This window comes from Procambarus clarkii, unplaced genomic scaffold (genome assembly GCF_040958095.1).
Source record: "Procambarus clarkii isolate CNS0578487 unplaced genomic scaffold, FALCON_Pclarkii_2.0 HiC_scaffold_103, whole genome shotgun sequence".
NCBI classification, from domain to species: domain Eukaryota; kingdom Metazoa; phylum Arthropoda; class Malacostraca; order Decapoda; family Cambaridae; genus Procambarus; species Procambarus clarkii.
Window position 1 is genome coordinate 1,093,076 of NW_027189136.1, and position 18,414 is coordinate 1,111,489.

At 48.6% G+C, this 18,414-nt stretch overlaps 1 protein-coding gene across 1 annotated transcript in view; it reads left to right on the forward strand.

The window, feature by feature from the left end:
* Positions 1 to 1,778: 1,778 nt before the first annotated feature.
* Positions 1,779 to 18,414, forward strand: part of LOC138360239 (H(+)/Cl(-) exchange transporter 3-like) — a 47,910-nt gene continuing 31,274 nt past the window's right edge. The window contains exons 1-3 of the mRNA XM_069320168.1: positions 1,779 to 1,930; positions 2,411 to 2,621; positions 10,749 to 10,912. Coding sequence (XP_069176269.1) covers positions 1,885 to 1,930; positions 2,411 to 2,621; positions 10,749 to 10,912 — 421 coding nt within the window. The 5' untranslated portion in view covers positions 1,779 to 1,884. The remainder of the gene's footprint in view (positions 1,931 to 2,410; positions 2,622 to 10,748; positions 10,913 to 18,414) is intronic.

Genomic DNA, 18,414 nt, shown 5'->3' on the forward strand with positions numbered 1-18,414 from the left:
TGTCTCCCCCTCCGGAGTCTCTCCTTTGGCTGCGGTCCTGCATGTGCTTGTTTCTGGGGGCTCCCAGGTCACCCGGCAGTTGCTAGAGGGTTTGTACAGGTGTCTGAACTTTGTGATGATGGTCTACCCACTGGGTCGGGTTTGGTTTCATCAGCTGTTCTGATTCCTTCGGGGACATTCCTTCCGCCTCTCTCGCGGTCATTGGGTTCCTCCAAGGGCTTTGCGTCGGCTGCTGCATCGCCAGCTTCCTCTTCAGGTTTTTCAGGATTCAGTGTCATGGGTCCTACCCGAGCCCTCGCTCATTGTGTTCACGAATGCGTCGTCTCTCGGCTGGGGCTTCATGACTAGTGCTCACCAGGCCGGTCAAGTGCGATGGGGTCCGTCCTTCTATTGGACCACAGCACGGTGCAGGAGTTTGTGGCGGTGTGGTTTTCATTTCGGAGAGTTCGGATCACCTGCAAGTTGACGATTCGACTCCATTCTGACTGCTCCCCGGTGGTTCATTGCCTGAACCGAGGGGGTGCGGTTCTTGGCTTTTTGGGTTGGTCGCTTTGGGTGACTCGTCTGCTGAGTTCTCTGTGTTTGGTTCTCCTGGTTCTCTCCCATGACATTTGTAAGTTTGCTGTGCTTGCTACCGTCTTCGGTAACATGTCCTGGGCTGATATTCGGGCGCGGGGATTTTGGCAGTCGAACAGGGTCCTGGCTGCACGCTACCTCGTGAATGTTCCTGGACCTAGTCAGGACTGTGTCACTTTATATCGGCGGATGCAGCCTGTTGTCTTGACTTTGAGTTGAGATGCGAGCACCAACCGCCTCCAGGGTAAGTCCCTCTGGTTTTTGTCTTTGGTGATGTAACTCCAGGGAACAGAAGGGGCTTCCTTAAGAAAACCAGTGTTGAATGTAATGAAACACCATTTTCTAGGTGAGTACTGGAGGCTCCCGGCAACCATCCCTCCCTCCCTCCCTCCGGTCGGCGTTTTTTTTCAAGTGTTTTTGACATCCAGCCTCAGAACTGCAGGGTGGATTGCCAGCGCAGTGGGTTTGGGGCTCCCCCTTCCTTCCCTGGGTTTGTTTAGGGGCTCTTACCTTACAGGGTGCCTGTTCCGGTCGATGACAGATACAGAAGGCTCCAAATCCCATGTGCATTTCTATAGGCCATTGCTCCTCGTGCCTCTCTGAGGGGGCCAGGTTCTGGCCGTGGGCCCTGGTAGGCCTAGAAATCCATTCACACTGACTGATGTCAAAGTCTAACGATGTACGTATCAACCTGGATAACTCTGGGGAGCCTCTGGGATTCACTCAGAAAATGGCCTTTCATTACATTCAACGCTGGTATTTTGTTGTATAATGCCTTGAAACTACTGACGGTTTTGGCCTCCACCACCTTCTCACCTAACTTGTTTCAACTTTCTACCACTCTGTTTAAAAAAAACATTCTGATGTTTTTTGGCATCTTTGTGTGTGTGAAATGTGAAAGTGAAGTATGAAAGCGAAGTGAAAATGTGAAAGTGAAATGTGAAGTGTATGTGTGTGTGTGTGTGTGTGCAAGACTTGGTGTAAACCTTTACATAAAATATACAAACATATAAGTGTGGGTTTTTATCCTATGTTGTTATATCTGTGAGAAGACATCACCATTACTTGTATGATTGTTATTACTGCTACAGTACTGATAATTATTATTAGAATGCTAATTGTCATAACTGGAGTATTGATTGTCATAACTGGATTACTGGTGGTCTTTATAGGTACTCTAATACTGGCTGACATTACTAGAATGAATGAAAGTGGAGTTTTAATTTTTCCAGTCATAATCAAGACTGGGCCGTGTTTGCTGGGGAATGTAGCACAGGAGAGAACTGCATCACACCGGGACTGTACGCAATGGTTGGGGCAGCCGCTGTTCTCGGTGGAGTCACTCGCATGACGGGTAAACTTTATTTACACTGTTATAAATTGTTGACACATGTATCTTAGATATCTTAACATTTATATTCTTAAACAAAAAATAATCATTTACTATGTTAGTCAGTGTTTGTGTGTTTACTGATAACTCATAGATAATTCTAAATTATAGTCTCCTAAATAATTTTAACTTTATCCTTTAGTTTCATAGTAATGCTCGTGTTGTCATTGACAAACCTTGTCAGATTTGTATTATAATATGAAACACATATTCAGACATAATTTGCTAATCAGTATTCAGTTATGCACTCAAATGCTACAATCCAGCTTTAACTAATTCAATTCAGTACATGTTATTTAAATAATACAAAGCAGATGTTGTAACAATATCTCAAAATTGAATTACAGTTGCCAGAATGATTCTTACAAAGTAGAACATAATAACACTACATTATTAAGTATGATATTTAGAAATATCACACAATTAGTTTTATTTCCTCCCAAGTATCACTGGTGGTGATCATGTTCGAGCTGACGGGAGGTGTGCGCTACATCGTGCCCCTCATGGCTGCAGTCATGGCAAGCAAATGGATTGGAGATGCATTTGGCCGTGAGGGTATTTATGACGCTCACATCATTCTTAATGGATATCCGTTCTTGGATTCCAAAGAAGAGTTTAGTCACACCACCTTGGCACATGATGTCAAGAAACCAGGGTCAGTAATTGTTATATGCTTATGTTCTCACACTTTCTGAGTAATGTTACTTCACTCTGCATGCAACTGTATGTAACCTGGCAGCATTAGACGTTTGACAAACAATAATAATAATAATAATAAAAGAGCTCCTCACAACCAATAATCACGGCTCCTACGGATTTTCTCACTGATACATCATGTTAGTGTACATTGAAAGAGGAGCATCAGAGGTAAAACATTCCTTCCTCTGAAGCTCACACGACAGACCCAAAGTGCATTGGGGGATTGTGTGAAACCCGAGTTCGGCTTCAGTAGAAGCCTCGGGAACCTTCGTGGGATTATAAGAACCCCCAGGTTGCAATCCTTTTGACCAATATGTCGTGGCCTAGTTGTCTGGAGTGTGGTCTGGGAATACCCAGTGCATGGGTTCAAATCTTCATCACGGCTCCTACATATTTTCTATTGATACATCACTTTAGTGTGATTTCACTCTGAATAATGATGATAATCAACAACACACAAATCACACTAATGTGATATATACTGTACCAATGAGAAAATCCACCAGGGCTATGAGGTGGCACGAACCTACGACCCCAGCATTGCCAGTCACATACTCTACCACTGGAGTATGCTTGTGGGTCATACGTAAACCTAATCACCGAGTGTTTTTGGGTCATACTTAAAAACATGGACTGGCTTCAATACTTCCTGGCCTAGACTCCAGACTTCCTGTGATTTCAGTAGAAATCCAGTTGTAGTACTTGTACAAGCGACGGTGGTCCAGTGGTAGAGTATGCAAACAGTTTTGCAAAATCCAATGTTAAATAAGTATACAATGATATTCCTGGCTTGTCTTAATTTGGTAGGAGAGTCAAGTTCAGAGAGATACTCTTCATCTTCTCAACTTGATGAAGTGAAGGTGCAACATTTTTGTCCTGCTGGGATTTCTCACCAAATTTGAATATAAATTCCTGTTTCTAGTACAGTGACACCTCGGCTTACGAATGCCCCTATTTACGAACTTTCGGGTTACGAGCCCAATTTCTTCGTAAAATGCGAATCGGGTTACAAGCTTTGCCTTTCTGAAACAAAGTTTGTTGATATGCTTATGGCCGACCTAGCGTGTGGTGCATGACGATCGTGCCTCAGTTTACCAGTGCTTTCCGCCTAGTGACAATCATACCTGAATTCATACCTGAAAGAATTTCATCTTTTTTTCGGATTTTTGGGGTATTTGAACATAAAAGTTATTATATATCTCGCCATAGGTCCCAAGAGAGCCAGTGGTAAGGTTCAAGCCAAGAAAACACATGTGAGAATGACCACAGAGGAAAAACAAGAGATGATTCGTAAACATGAAAATGGTATAAGGATTGTTGTTGTAGAGTCCCTTCTTCATTTATTAAGAAAATGATTGCAGTATGAGAAGAATTGCAAAATTTGGCTGAAAAGTGTCACACAAATCAAGCTGCAGCAGGCCATTGTGTTAACCTTTATAATGACAATGTGATGTCTTACTTCAAACAAGTGTTACAATGTAGGAAAAAAGAAGTGTCGCTAGACAGGTTTTTAGTGAGAAAACCAAGCGGTGAGCCACAAGCAGGTCCTAATGGTATGCAGGATACACTCTGCCAGAGAGTGTATCCCAGAAAGTCATCACTCCCTGATGTTATAATGGAAGGGGACTCCCCTTCCAAACACTAACACCTCTCCTCCTTCCCCCCTCCTCACCATCTTCCATACGCCAACGAGAGTCATCAGTAAAGGTAAGTAATAACTTGTACGTACTTTAGTACTGAAGATTTGGGTGAATTAGGTATAAAATTTACTTTGAAATTAATATTTTCGTGAGTCTGGAACAGATTAATTCGATTTACATTATTCTTATGGGGAAATTCCCTTTACTTTACAAATATTCGGCTTACAAACCGTCCCTGGGAACGGATAAAATTCGTAAACTGAGGTACCACTGTATTTTAAACATGAACCTAATGATTTGATCATCACTACTATTCTGTTTCCCAATTCCACAGAAGAAATAGAGGAGCAAATAGAAAACGAAAGATACAAAAACAGACAATTCATTGGTGTATCATCCACACAATGTGCAGCAGCATTACAGAGAACAAGTACTCTTACCCCAGCAATATAACACACAAAGGAAAGGAATCAGAGAGCCACAACCCCGATCCCTACAACCCCGGAGGGGAGTGGGGAACCCTCCTCAAACAGTGCAATAGCCACAGGGAGTGCGGCACCACCCCCCACATTCTACCCAACAGACACCCTACCTGCCCCATTCCCTGTCAGCCCCCCACCAAGTACCCACCTAAGGCACCCTGCCCCCACCCAACCCCCTCCACCCACACACCCCCCTCCTCCCACTCCCGCCTCCCCCCCAGGACCCCCCTTCTTCCCCATCCCCCAAGCCCTCCCTTCTCCCACATGCCCTCCTGTCTCTCCCACCCCCAAGCCCTCCGTTCTCCCCTGCCCCACTAGGCCCCCTCACTCTCCCCCACCCCACCTAAGCCTTCCCCTCTCCACCACTCCTCTAAACCCTTCCCTCTTCCTCACCCACCTCAGCCTTCCCTTTCCCCCCAAGCCCTCCCCCCTTTTCTGCCCCCCAACCCCCACCCCCTTCTCCCCCATCCTCCGAAGCCTCTCCTTCCCCCACGCTCCCCCAACCCTCCCCCTCTCACTCTTCCCCCCTACCCTCCCCCTCTCACCCACCCCCTACCCTCCCCCTCTCACCCACCCCCCCTACCCTCCCCCTCTCACCCACCCCCCCTACCCTCCCCCTCTCACCCACCCCCCCTACCCTCCCCCTCTCACCCACCCCCCCTACCCTCCCCCTCTCACCCACCCCCCCCTACCCTCCCCCTCTCACCCACCCACCCAACCCTCCCCCTCTCACTCTTCGCCCCTACCCTCCCCCCTCTCACCCACCCCCTCTACCCTCCCTCCTCTCACCCCCCCTACCCTTCCCCCTCTCACCCACCCCCATTACCCTCCCCCCTCTCACCCACCCCCGTTACCCTCCCCCCCCTCTCACCCACCCCCCCTCTCACCCAACCCCCCTCTCACCCACCCCCCCTCTCACCCACCCCCGTTACCCTCCCCCCCCTCTCACCCACCCCTGTTACCCTCCCCCTCCCCCCAACCCCCCAAGCCCTTCCTCTTCCACCAGTCTCCCCGTACCACATCCTCCCAGCTCCCACTCACCCCCAGATCCCACAGGTCACCCCCCCCCCCCAGAGGAGAAGCAGAAGAGAGTCAGTTTCAGGGTAATGTATTCGAGCATAGATTGGATCACAAGCAAGGCAAGTGAACTAAGGGAAAGGGCACAAGAAGTGAACCCGAATGTAATCGGACTCACTGAAACAAACCTCTCAAGAATCATAACGAATGCCGTATTTCCCCAGGAGTACACAGTAATAAGGAAAGAGAGGGAAGGTAGGGGAGGAGGTGGAGTGGCCCTACTCATGACAAAGGAATGGAGTTTTAAGGAGATGGCTATACCGGGCTGTGAGGGTTTCAGAGACTACATAGCAGGCACCATGACAATAGGAGGACCAAGAATAGTAGTAGCAGTAATATATAACCCTCCACCAAATGACAGAAGACCCAGTCAAGAGTATGAAACCAACAACATGGCAGTTAACACTATAATTGAGAGGGCAGCCTCTGCTACCTGTAGAAATAGATCCCACCTGCTCATCATGGGGGATTTCAATCACGGAAGGATTGACTGGGAGAACAAGGAACCGCATGGAGGCGAGGATACGTGGAGAGCCAAACTATTGGAGGCGGTGACTAGAAACTTTTTAACCCAGCATGTCAGAGAACCCACAAGGATGAGAGGAAATGTTGAACCAGCAAGACTCGACCTAGTCTTCACTCTGAACGACTCCGACATAAGAGAAATCGGTTTTGATGCCCCAGTAGGAATGAGCGACCACAGTGTACTGGTGTTTGAGTACTTGATTGAAGAAGGGTTATTGAACTCGAGGAGGGATACCGAAAACAAAAGGTTAGCATACCGAAAGGGAAATTATGAGGAGATGAGAAAATTCCTAACAGATATAGCATGGGAAACAGAGCTCAGGGGAAAGACGGCCCAAGACATGATGGACTACATCACGCAGAAGTGCAAGGACGCAGCAAACAAGTTTGTCCCAGTCCAAAAGGAAAACAGTGAAATGAAGATGAGAAACCCATGGTTTAATCAGAAATGTAGGCTAGCTAAGCAGCAAAGTAAAAGGGCATGGAGAAACTATAGGAATAATAGGACACTTGAGAGCAGAGAAAGATATCAGAATGCCAGGAATGAATATGTCAGGATGAGAAGAGAGGCAGAAAGACAATACGAAAATGACATCGCAAGCAAGGCAAAGACTCAGCCTAAATTGCTGCATAGCCACATCAGGAGAAAAACAACAGTAAAGGAACAGGTTATGAAATTAAGAATAGGGGGAAGAAGGATTCACTACAAATGACAAGGAAGTTTGTGAGGAACTGAATAAGAAATTCCAGGAGGTCTTCACCTTAGAGCAAGGAGAAATCCCAGAGATGAGAGAGGGAATAGCTAACCAGGATCCACTGGAAGAGTTTGAGATTACCAGCGGGGAAGTAAGGAAGTGTTTACTGGAGTTGGATGTGACAAAGGCTATAGGCCCAGATGGAATCTCCCCTTGGATACTAAAGGAAGGAGCAAGAGAACTGTGCCTACCACTCTCCATAGTGTACAACAAATCACTGGCAACAGGAGAACTGCCAGATATTTGGAAAGCAGCTAACGTAGTCCCGATATACAAGAAAGGAGATAGACAGGAGGCACTGAACTACAGGCCAGTGTCCCTAACCTGTATACCATGCATGCTGATGGAGAAGATTGTGCAAAGAAAGCTAGTGGAACATCTGGAGCGAAAGAACTTTGTAACACAGCATCAACATGGGTTCAGGGATGGCAGGTCCTGCCTCACATGGTTACTTGAATTCTACGATCAGGCAACAAAAATCAGGCAAGAAAGAGAAGGGTGGGGATAATTGCAACAATTATCCAATAGTATAATGTTGCAATTTTCTCACATGGAAATTTAAATAAATTGTAGTTGGTCCTATAGTCAGTATCTAAGGATCTACAATACTGAATTGCTATAATTTCCTTTGGAATTTACTTAAGGTTACATAATTATTCTTGAGCTCCTGTGATGAGAGTGACTGGCAGGAACCCGTGCACAACCTCAGCTGCCAGGTATTGGTGGCTGGATAACTTGGAGTTGGGGCTGTTTTCCTCTTAACAACTCCTCCTGTATTGTTTGACTAGTTGTCTTCATTTGTTTTTTCATTAAAATCTTTACTTTGTTTCCTTATTCCTGGTACCGTGAGTGGTTCAAAGTACCACTCCTTTAGAAGCATCTAAACTCCTTGTATGAGGAGTTTAGATGCTTCCCTCAAACCAGATGGTTGCCTGGTTGCCTTACAGGTCGCGTAGGTCCAGAGACGTGGTTTGTTATAGAGGCTCTGTTGTACTAGTGCATGAGCTCCAGGGAGCTACTTTTAACATAGCATTTCATTACACTCAACTCTGTTGTCTGGGGGGGCGAGCCCCTTGTGGCTTCCTTAAGCTACCATACTGATATAGTGCCAGACTATTAGGTGCCATCAGTCGTGGAGGTGTTCTTTACTTCCGGGCACCACAAACCTGAACCCGGTCCCTTCAAAGAGGCAAAAAAATAAATGTGCAGTATAACACAAACATTTGTGTTATACTCCTGTGTAACACAGGAGTTGGCTGCATCAACCTTGTGTCAACCTGAAGAACCCCAAGAAGCCAAATGCCGCACCAACCATGAGGTTGGCACGACGTTTGGTTTCTTGAGGTTCGGATCTGCCCTTTCCGATGGGGGGGCAGCTGGCTCTTTTTGCCCGCGATTCGTGGGGTTTTCAGGTTGTTTCTTCCAGTCTTTGGTGGCGTTGGGCGGCCCTTCCTCCTATCGAAGGGTCAGGTCTAGGGGGGCCGGCCGCTTCCCCGTCCCTCTGTTGGGTCATCTCGGAGAGGCTTTGCTTGGGCGTGATCGAAACGACCTTGTCTCTCAAGTTGGTTTCCTGCATGTTTCCAGTTCCAAAACGGGACCGTGCGGATCTCTGGTACATTCTGGACTTGTCTCGTCTGAACCGGTTGATTCCTTGCACCTCCTTTCGGATGACCATATTGTCCGAGGTCCAGCTTCTTCTCGAGCCGGGCACTTGGATGATTTCCATGGACCTCAGGGACGCTTATTGGCATGTTGCTATTCATCAGGGGTTCAGGAATTGGTTGGGTTTTGTGGTGGGGCAAAGACACTTTTGTTGTCTTCCCTTTGGCTTGAATCTGACACCTCGCATTTTCATGTGTTTAACCAGGGTCATTGTGGCCCATCTGCGTCTGCTAGGTCTTCAGGTTTTGGCCTACTTCAACGACTGGTTGGTGTGGGCTCCCAGCTGGTCTGCTTGCCAGGTTCATTTCCAGCGTGCCAGGTGCGGGTCCCTTGTGAATTGGTGGAAGTCCCAGTTGGTTCCGTCCCAAGTTCGGACTTGTCTGGGCCTAGTGTGAGACTCTCAAACTGCGTCCCTTTTGTGGCTTTGCTCCGATTGTGGTCCTACCTTCAGCTGTTTTTGAGGGGTACCTGGGTCACTAGGCGGTTCATCGAGCAGCTGTGCAGGAACCTGAATTTTGCCGTGCTGGTTTATCTGCTGGGCAGGGTTTGGCTTCAGAGGCTGTTCTGGTATCATTAGGGCAGTCTCTTTCACCACTCTCGCAATCGCTGGGCATGTTCTTTGGTGTCCTTGCGTCCGTTGCTTTGTCTCTGGCTTCCTCTTTAGGATTTTCAAGGTTCGGTGCCATGGCATCTTCCTTTCCTCTCACTCAATGTGTTCACGGATGCCTCACCCATCGGTTGGGGTTCTGTGACCAGCTCTCACCAGGCCGGCCAGGGGCGTTGGGATTTGTCCTTCCTTCGGGTTCACAGCACAATGCGGGAGTTTGTGGCTGTGTGGCAGGTGCTGCAGCGGATTCGGCTTCCTTGGGGCTCTGTGATCCGGCTCTATACAGAGTGCTTCCCTATGGTTCATTGTCTCAAATGGGGGGGAAGGGGTGTCTATGCAGTCCATGGCTCTTTGGGGTTGTAAGTTTAGCTCTCTGTGCTGTTCACATTCAGTGCGTGTCCAACATCCTGGCAGACAACCTGTGGCTCTTCATAGAAAACCAGCGTTGAATTTAATGAAGTACCATTTTCTGGGCAAGCCCCCGAAGCTCCCTGACACCCTCCATCCCTCCGGCCTGCGATTTTGCATCATTAAAGAACTGAGTGGGCAGGGGGGGGGAGGGGGGGACTCTAATGAGCAAGAGTGCTAGTTGAGTGAAGGGTTGCTGGTTTGCTTTTTTTCTGGGGGAGTTCCTTTGCTCTTTCTGGACGTACTTCGCAATTTTCACAAAACTGTCGTTTTTGTTTCGCCTGTCTTTCTGGGTGCCTTCCCTGGTCGATGGCAAAATATGACATACTTGAAATGTAAAGTGCTCATAGGCCATTGCTCCCTGCACCTCTCTGAGGGGAGCAGGTTCTGGTTCATGGTCCCAGTAGACATAAGGACTCCTATGACTGATGACCCCAAATTAATAAAGCACTATATCAGTTGGATAGCTTCATGGAGCCTCCGGGGCTCGCCCTGATAATGGCGTTTCATTACATTCAACGCTGGTTTTTTCTTCTACCCTGTCCGACATCCAAGTAGTAGGGCATCATTTCTTCCCTCCTTCCTATCCCAAATCCTTATCCTCATTCCTTCCGAGTGCTATACAGTCATCATGGGTTAACACTTTCTCCTGATAATTATGTTGCCTTACTGTTCTTCCAGTGTGGGATCCCTTGCAGATTAAGGATTGATGGTATCATACTGTGGAGGGCTGAAATATAGCAGCAGCTCTTTACATTTTTTGTGGAACTCTTTCACAGTAATGAAGCATGTGTTACTAGTTTTGTATATGGTTTATGCTGTAAGTTATTTATTAATAAAAGTAATAATGAGGTTCTAAAAAATTGTCATGAGGTTCTATGAAACCTGATCATTTACAATTGGTAATGTCCTGAATGTACTCTACAGGAAGAACGAATCTTTCTACGTAATTACACAGGACAGCATGACATTGGATGATGTAGAGCAACTTCTTCGGGAGACAGATCACAATGGGTTCCCTGTGGTCGTGAGCAGGCAGTCTCAATACTTGGTTGGCTTTGTTGCCAGACGAGACTTAAATATTGCCATCAGTAAGTAAATGGGCATTGGCCAGTTCTCCTCGTATGATATGTTATTTAAAGAAGTATGTTTGTGTCAATACAGGCTTCTCACCAACCTTGAATATTTAACAATATTTTTCAATTTCATTAAGTTCAGAGAAAATTAGCAAAGGAAATTAAAAAATTTGAGGGTATTAAATTTTTCTGGATGGTTACGTATGCATGTTGAATATCCTGTTTTGAAAGGTACATTTTCCGTCTTGTTTAGTTTTCCCTCTCAGGAATGTTGTATACTTTGCACATTATGGGTAAACATATTCTTGATGCACTAATAAATTTTTATCTAAAGAAAGTAGTGTCAAATGTACATGACACCTTTCTGGTCATTATATTTGGTCGGTCCCTCAGCATGATCCTATACTCCCTTCTGGTACACAGAAAAGTGCTTTCATTAAAAAGAAAGTTTGTCCAGGCTCTGCTTGCAACACAGAGTTCATGAGCTGTGCCCTGGCAAACTACCTTTCTACAGCAGGTCCTACCACTGACCAACAACAGGTCAGTGTCAACACCACTGCCATATCCTCTCACATATTCCCCAGTTGCTGTAGATGGCAGAGCTAGAGGAAACCTTCAAATACAGAGAAGCTAATGAAAGAAGTACTAGGGCATGAGTGACCGAATATGCTACTCAAGAAAGTTCCTTTGGAGTTATCCCACTTGGTTGCTGCTTAAGACAAATCTTAGTTGAAGTGCCACATACTACAAGAAGGATGAGGCTTACCTGGGCTGCAGATTGGTGTTTAGGAGATGTATAAGAAGAAGCTGTAGGAAGAACAGCAGCTGAAGCCTTGATATCTGGCCCTTAAGAGAAGAGAGTCAATAAGATGAGTCTGCCCAAGGCACACATCCAGGTGCATTTCCAAAACCCTTGTGCTCTGATGTCAGCAAAAGACATTGCTCAGTGAGTGTCGAGAGTTATTTTCCCTGGACCGTTTGGGAATCTTTCCCCATTTGAGACCTTCATCACGTGATGTTGTCTTTGCCCTTGGGGTAAATCGGAGGTCTTGGGCTTTCCGTCTTGCCCTGGGTAGAGGAGTGTTATTGGCTGGGTGGGGTGCACTGTGGCTGGCACAGCTAGCTTTACTTCAACACAGCGGCCATGTTTCTCTCTGATTGCCAGTTTGTTTGTTGTGTGTCGTCAGTGGGTTTTCTTTTCATTTTCTTTCTGGGGGGGAGCCCCTACAGCTCCCCGGAGCTATCCACGGCTGATATGGATACCCTAACTATTTTGCATCAGTCGATGTGGGTGGAGTTTTAGGCCTACCGGGGACCACGAGCCAGAACCTGGCCCCCTCAGAGAGGCACGGGGAACAATGGCCGATAGAATTGCACATGTGATTTGGAGCATTCTATATCTGCCATCGACCGGGACAGGCACCCAGAAAGGTAAGCGCCACAAAACAAACCCCTATTCTGGTTAACAACAAAAATCGACAAACGAGTGGACAGAACTCCCCAAGAAAAACGAACTAACAAGTATGACGTCACACGAGCCACGCCACATGTCTGCGCAGCTCCCCCCCCCCTCCCCGGGAGGGAGAAGACGGAGCCCCAGACCCCCGCGCCGGCGATCCCCGCCCCAGTTCCTTGGCTGATGGGATAGTGCATGGTCGTGTGGCTCCAGCTCCGGTCTTGTCTCAGTGCTGTGACTTGTTTGCAGTGCTGCTCTTACGGTGGTCGTGTGAGCTGGGAGTAGTATTCTCAGGTACTCGGGCTGCATGTGCTTAGGGTCATTTTCCCTGAGTGCCCTGTAATTACCACCTTTGGGGCTTGGGGTTGCCTTCCACAAGTCACCTTGGGTCTACCTCTGTTGGCTTTTCGCTGCTTGGCGTTTGGCTGCCCCGAGTGTTTGGGGGTTTTCCTCCCTTGTTTACCTTGGGGTAAGTGGTAGTTACAGCACTGGTGGGGCGCAGGGTACTGCATAGCTAATTTTCACCTATAACAGCGGTCGGCTCTGTTCCCTCTGGGTACGTTGTCCACTTGTGTGGTTTTTCTTTTATATTTGTTTTTGCCTGGTAGGGGGGTCTGCCTTGTGTTCCCCCCCCCCCCTTATATTAGGGTTGTTTGTGTGGTGGCACCCCCTGCTTCGCCCTCGCGAATGGACACATCCCGTGGGTTCAGCTTTAGCTGTCTCAACTTCGTGTTGGCGAGTGGTGCACCTACCGCTTCCCGGGTATGTCCTCTTATTTTTTTAGGTGGTCTTTGGTGAAGTAGCTCCGGGGAGCCGTAGGGGCTCCCCCAGAAAACCAGCGTTGAATGTAATGAAACGCCATTTTCTCGGTGAGTCCCGGAGGCTCCCCAGCACCCTCCCGCCCTCCGGTCGGCATTTTTTCGCGGTTTTGATATCCAGCCTCAGAACTGAGGCGGGGGTCTGTGGCTCCCCCTTCCCCCCTCCCGAGGAGGGGGGAGCTGCGCAGACATGCGGCGCGGCTCGTGTGACGTCATGCTTGTTAGTTCGTTTTTTTTTCGGGAGTTCTGTCCACCCGTTTGTCGATTTTTGTTGTTAACCAGAATAGGAGTTTGTTTTGTGGCGCTTACCTTTCTGGGTGCCTGTCCCGGTCGATGGCAGATATAGAATGCTCCAAATCACATGTGCAATTCTATCGGCCATTGTTCCCCGTGCCTCTCTGAGGGGGCCAGGTTCTGGCTCGTGGTCCCCGGTAGGCCTAGAACTCCACCCACATCGATTGATGCAAAATAGTTAGGGTATCCATATCAGCCTGGATAGCTCCGGGGAGCCTCCGGGACTCACCCAGAAAATGGCGTTTTATTACATTCAACGCTGGTTTTTTATTCACTGGCATTCTCACCTTCTTTAGACAGAGGAGGTCTGCTTAGCTCCTTATTAGGCAAGCCTAGGTTGTGTTGGTAGTCATCCTCTATTTCTCCCGAGGTTTCATACCAGCTGTTGGTAGTTAGTTTGCCTGCTACCTGACAGGGTTCTACCAGCTTTGCTAGCTCCTGTGCCTGGGCTTCCAGTAGGGTGCTCATTCACCCTATGGGCCCTGGAAAACCCCATGGGCTTGGTCGTATAATGGCTACTTCTGAGGCCGCTCTTGTCTTGTGCGAAGTCGAGGGTTGTTTGTTGCTCTTGCCTCAGGGAAACCATCATCCGTACTGCCTCCTTCACACTGCCTGTTGGGTCGGGGACACCACTGACCCAGAGTTTTGCAGGCCTTGTTCCCCCACTTGTACTTCACTTTACCCATTCCTTGCCTGGTGATCTCAAAGATCAGGCAGCGGCTGCATTGCATGCTTGATTCTCCTTACTGCAACGAGCCAGGTTGGTTGCCCGGTTGGTGGCCCCAGAAGCTGCTCCACTTGGGTTTTAGGGCCCAGGATTTGGGGGTGTTGGTCGCTTTGACCTTGGTTCCTTCCTCGCCACTGCTTCCTTCCCAGGTGGGCATGATTCGCTCTGTTCCTTCCTCTCCCTGCTTCTGACTCTTGAATGTCTGAGAGTTTCGGAGTCAAGGCGGGGTTTTGCTCGAGTGGCTTTGGGGGTTGCCCCTTCCAATTTGTCTGCGAAGGTGGTCGAGTCAGATTTTCCCGCTGAGGCTTCTGGGTCAACCCAGTGGACTTCCTTCTTGGAAGCTTTTCCTCTGGATGCCACCTTTTCTTCAGGGGTGGTGGGCGTGGAAGCCTCTGCCCTGGGGCCTGTGTTTGGGATTCTCGGAGCTTGGTGGGAGTCCTCTTGGAGCACTTGAAGCACAGGGGCAGCCCCCAGAGCTGCCCCTGCTTGGGTCCTTGTGCGTTCTGGGCTGGGGTTGTTGCTGCAGGAAAGGGAGTTTTTGTCCCCCTCTTCCCTTTCTGAATTAGTTTTAGCATATTTGCTGGTGTGATTTACCCACCCTCACGTCAGGTGCATCCATCTTTTACTTGGATGTTTTATCTGGGGGAAAAAACAAGCGTTGAATGTAATGAAATGCCATTTTCTGGGCGAGTACTGGAGGGTTCGGGTCACTTGGGGCTTTACCATCCGGCTCCGGACTGTTCTCTGGTGGTTCATTGCCTGAACCACAGGGGTTCTCTTCGGTCCTTGCCTCTTGGGGTTGGTTCCTTCGAGTGGCTCATCTGCTTGATTCTCAGGGTTTGGCTTTCTGTGCAGTTCATGTCCTGAGAGTGTCCAATGTCCTGGCAGAAGGGTGCCTTGTTTTGTTTCTAGGGAAGATATTTTGATTTTCTGTGGGGAGCCCTTACAGCTCCTTGGGCTTATCAGGCTCAGTATGTTATTAGACTGGGACATTAGCTAAGGAGTTTAGACCTACCAGGGACCAGTGCCAGAACCTGGCCCCTTCAAAGAGGTTTCAGGGAGCAATGGCCCTGGAAAAGCCCCCTTGTGGTTGGGGTTTTCCTTCTCTGCCATCGACCGGGGTTAGGCACCCAGAAAGGTAGGCATAACAAAACAAACCCCACATGGTAAAAAACTAAAACAGAAAACCAAACAGAGAGGTAGAAACTCCCTACAATCCCAAGGAAACAAGCAAACATCACACTTTACTGCCACGCTGATCATCTGCGCAGCCCTCCCCACCCAGAGAGGGGAAGGGGGGAGCCCCGGACCTCACCATGCTGGCTGCCTAGCATCACTTCGTACGCTAATGTCAACCGGGATAGACGCTTCTCTGGCCTCGGTTTCCTAGGCGGTGTTTGCCTTTCGTGGTGTTCACTGCCGTGTGTTGGGTTGTGCGGTGGCCAGGTGTTCCTCATCAGTACCGGGGCTGCATGCTCTTAGGGGCTTCCTTCCCTAAGTGCCCTGTGAGTACTGCCCCTGTGTGACAGGGTTATCTTCTCTGGGGCGTTCGGGAACCATTCCCGTAGAGGTTCTTGCTGTTCGGCATTTGCCTCACCCTTGGGGCCAGCTGGGGCTTGGGGCCCTTGTTTGGCCCTGGGTAGGGACTGGTATTGTGCTGGTTAGGGCGTAAAGGTGTTGCGCGACTTGCCACCTAAGCGGCGACTGGTTCCTGTTGCCTCTGGAGACAGTGTACTTTTGCTGGGGTTTTCTTTTTTTATTTTCATTTGCTTGGTAGGGGTTCTGCCTAGTGTGGCTATTGTTCCACTGGTAGTGTTTGGTGGCCCTCTGCTAGGCCCCCGTGATTGTACACGTCGCAGGGGTTTTCAGTGTTGTCCTCTACCCCCTTGTTAGTTTTGGGTTTTAACCGGTGAGCAACACCTTGCCCGGGCTTCCCGTAGTTGTTACTCTACGGGCCCTGGAAAACCATCAGGGCTCGGTGGACCGTTGAATGTGTCTTCCGGGTTCCAACCCGTCTTGTGCAGGTTCGTTGGTTGCCGTGCCCTTCTCTCCGGGTGACAGTCGCCACTTTTACCTCCGTCATGTTGGATGTTGGGTCCCGGACTCTTTGACCCGGAGTCTTGCGAGAGAGATTTTCTGCTTGTTCTCCAGTACTCTCCTGATGTTATTACTGTTGAGAGTATAGGCAGCATCCGTGTTGCAAGCTAGGTTAGGTTGCTGCAACACGCTAGGTTGGTTTCCCACTCGGATGCCCCGGGGCCGCCCAGTTTTGGTTACGTGCTGTTCGCCCCTTTCCCTCCCTGTTCCCGGCTCCGGACCGTCTGCGGGTTTCGGGGTCGGGGCGGGGTTTAGTTGGGGCTGAGACTCTGGCGGTTTCGGGGGCTACCTTGTTCAGGTTGGGGATGGAGGTTTTTGAGCCTGTTCCTCGTGCCAAGGCTTCCGGGTCTTACCAGCGGCCCTTTCTTGCTGCCTTTCCCATGGACTCTTCCTTTTGTGTAAGGGCGGAAGGTGTGGAGGATGGCTCTGCCCTGGGGCCTCTGTTGCAGGTTCCCGGGGCTGTGGGAGATGCCTGCTAGCAGTCCTGGTGCTGTTTGCTCCTGCCTGGGGTTTTCTGCTTCAGGGCGGAGTTTTTCGCCGATCTAGTATGCTTGCTTCCCACTTTTGCTGGTGTGTTTTCGTATCTTTCGCGTCGGTCACAGCCCCCTGTTCTGGTGGCCATTTTCTTTCTGCCGGTTTCCCGGCGTGGCCACCAGGGCAACGCAGCTGTTTGTTTACATGCGCCTGGGTGTGCAAGCGTCTTGGGTGAGTTTTTTCTCCTCTTTCAGGGGTTTTATTCTCCTGTTGTAATTTCTTTGCTTTTCTGGTGTTTTCTGCCCTTCTTCTGTTCCTCTGGGAACGTTTGGATGTTGGTTTTTACACCGGATTTTCCGTTTTCTGTCTGTTTTGGGTCTGGGCCCTAGGGTTTGGGCTCAGTGTCCCTGTCCGTTTATGCTTGCTCCCACACCTTGTCCCTCGGTTTTCGGTCTGTTTTGGCCGTTTCCTTGGGGGGGGTTCTCTCTGGGGGCTGTGCCTTGCCTTTCTGTGGTGTATTTCCGCCGGCAAATGTGATGGTTTGGGCTTCCCGCGTTCAATTCCGGGTTCCTTTGGGTTCTTTGGTTTCGTTCCGAAGGTTTCATCCTCTTGGGATCCTTTGTGGGTTCAAGGGGTATTGTTTCCTCATGTGTAACCCTGTTCTGCCTTATGGGGTTCCGGGGTCTTCTTGGCTTGCAGCCTGATCTTTTTGGGTCTTGGCATGTGTTGTGATCTCGTGCTGGGGCTTTGGGTTTTGTGGTCGAGGTGGGCCTTTTGATGCAGTTTTGTGCTTCTTTGTGCCTTCTTTGCCTGACCGGCGTGGTACTCTCTGCCCGCTGGTCGGCTGCTAGTATTTTTCTTTTCACGTGTGTGTGTGTGTGTGTGTGTGTGTGTGTGTGTGTACGCACGTACATGTAATTACCTAAGTGTAGTTACAGGATGAGAATTACGCTCGTGGTGTCCCGTCTTCCCAGCACTCTTTGTCATATAACACTTTGAAACTACTGACGGTCTTGGCCTCCACCACCTTCTCACCTAACTTGTTCCAACCGTCTACCACTCTGTTTGCGAAAGTGAATTTTCTTATATTTCTTCAGCATCTGTGTTTAGCTAGTTTATATCTATGACCTCTTGTTCTTAAAGTTCCAGGTCACAGGAAATCTTCCCTATCGATTTTATCAATTCCTGTTACTATTTTGTATGTAGTGATCATATCACCTCTTTTTCTTGTCTTCTAGTTTTGGCATATTTAATGCCTCTAACCTCTCCTCGTAGCTCTTGCCCTTCAGTTCTGGGAGCCACTTAGTAGCATGTCTTTGCACCTTTTCCAGTTTGTTGATGTGCTTCTTAAGATATGGGCACCACACAACCGCTGCATATTCTAGCTTTGGCCTAACAAATGTCGTGAAAAATTTCTTTAGTATATCGCCATCCATGTATTTAAAAGCAATTCTGAAGTTAAAAAGCATGGCATAGGCTCCTCGCACAATATTCTTTGTGGTCCTGAGGTGATAGTTTTCTATCTAGAACTACCCCTAGATCTCTTTCTTTATCCGAATTCTTTAAAGATTTCTCACATAATATATAGGTTGTGTGGGGTCTATGTTCTCCTATTCCACATTCCATAACATGGCATTTATTAACATTAAAG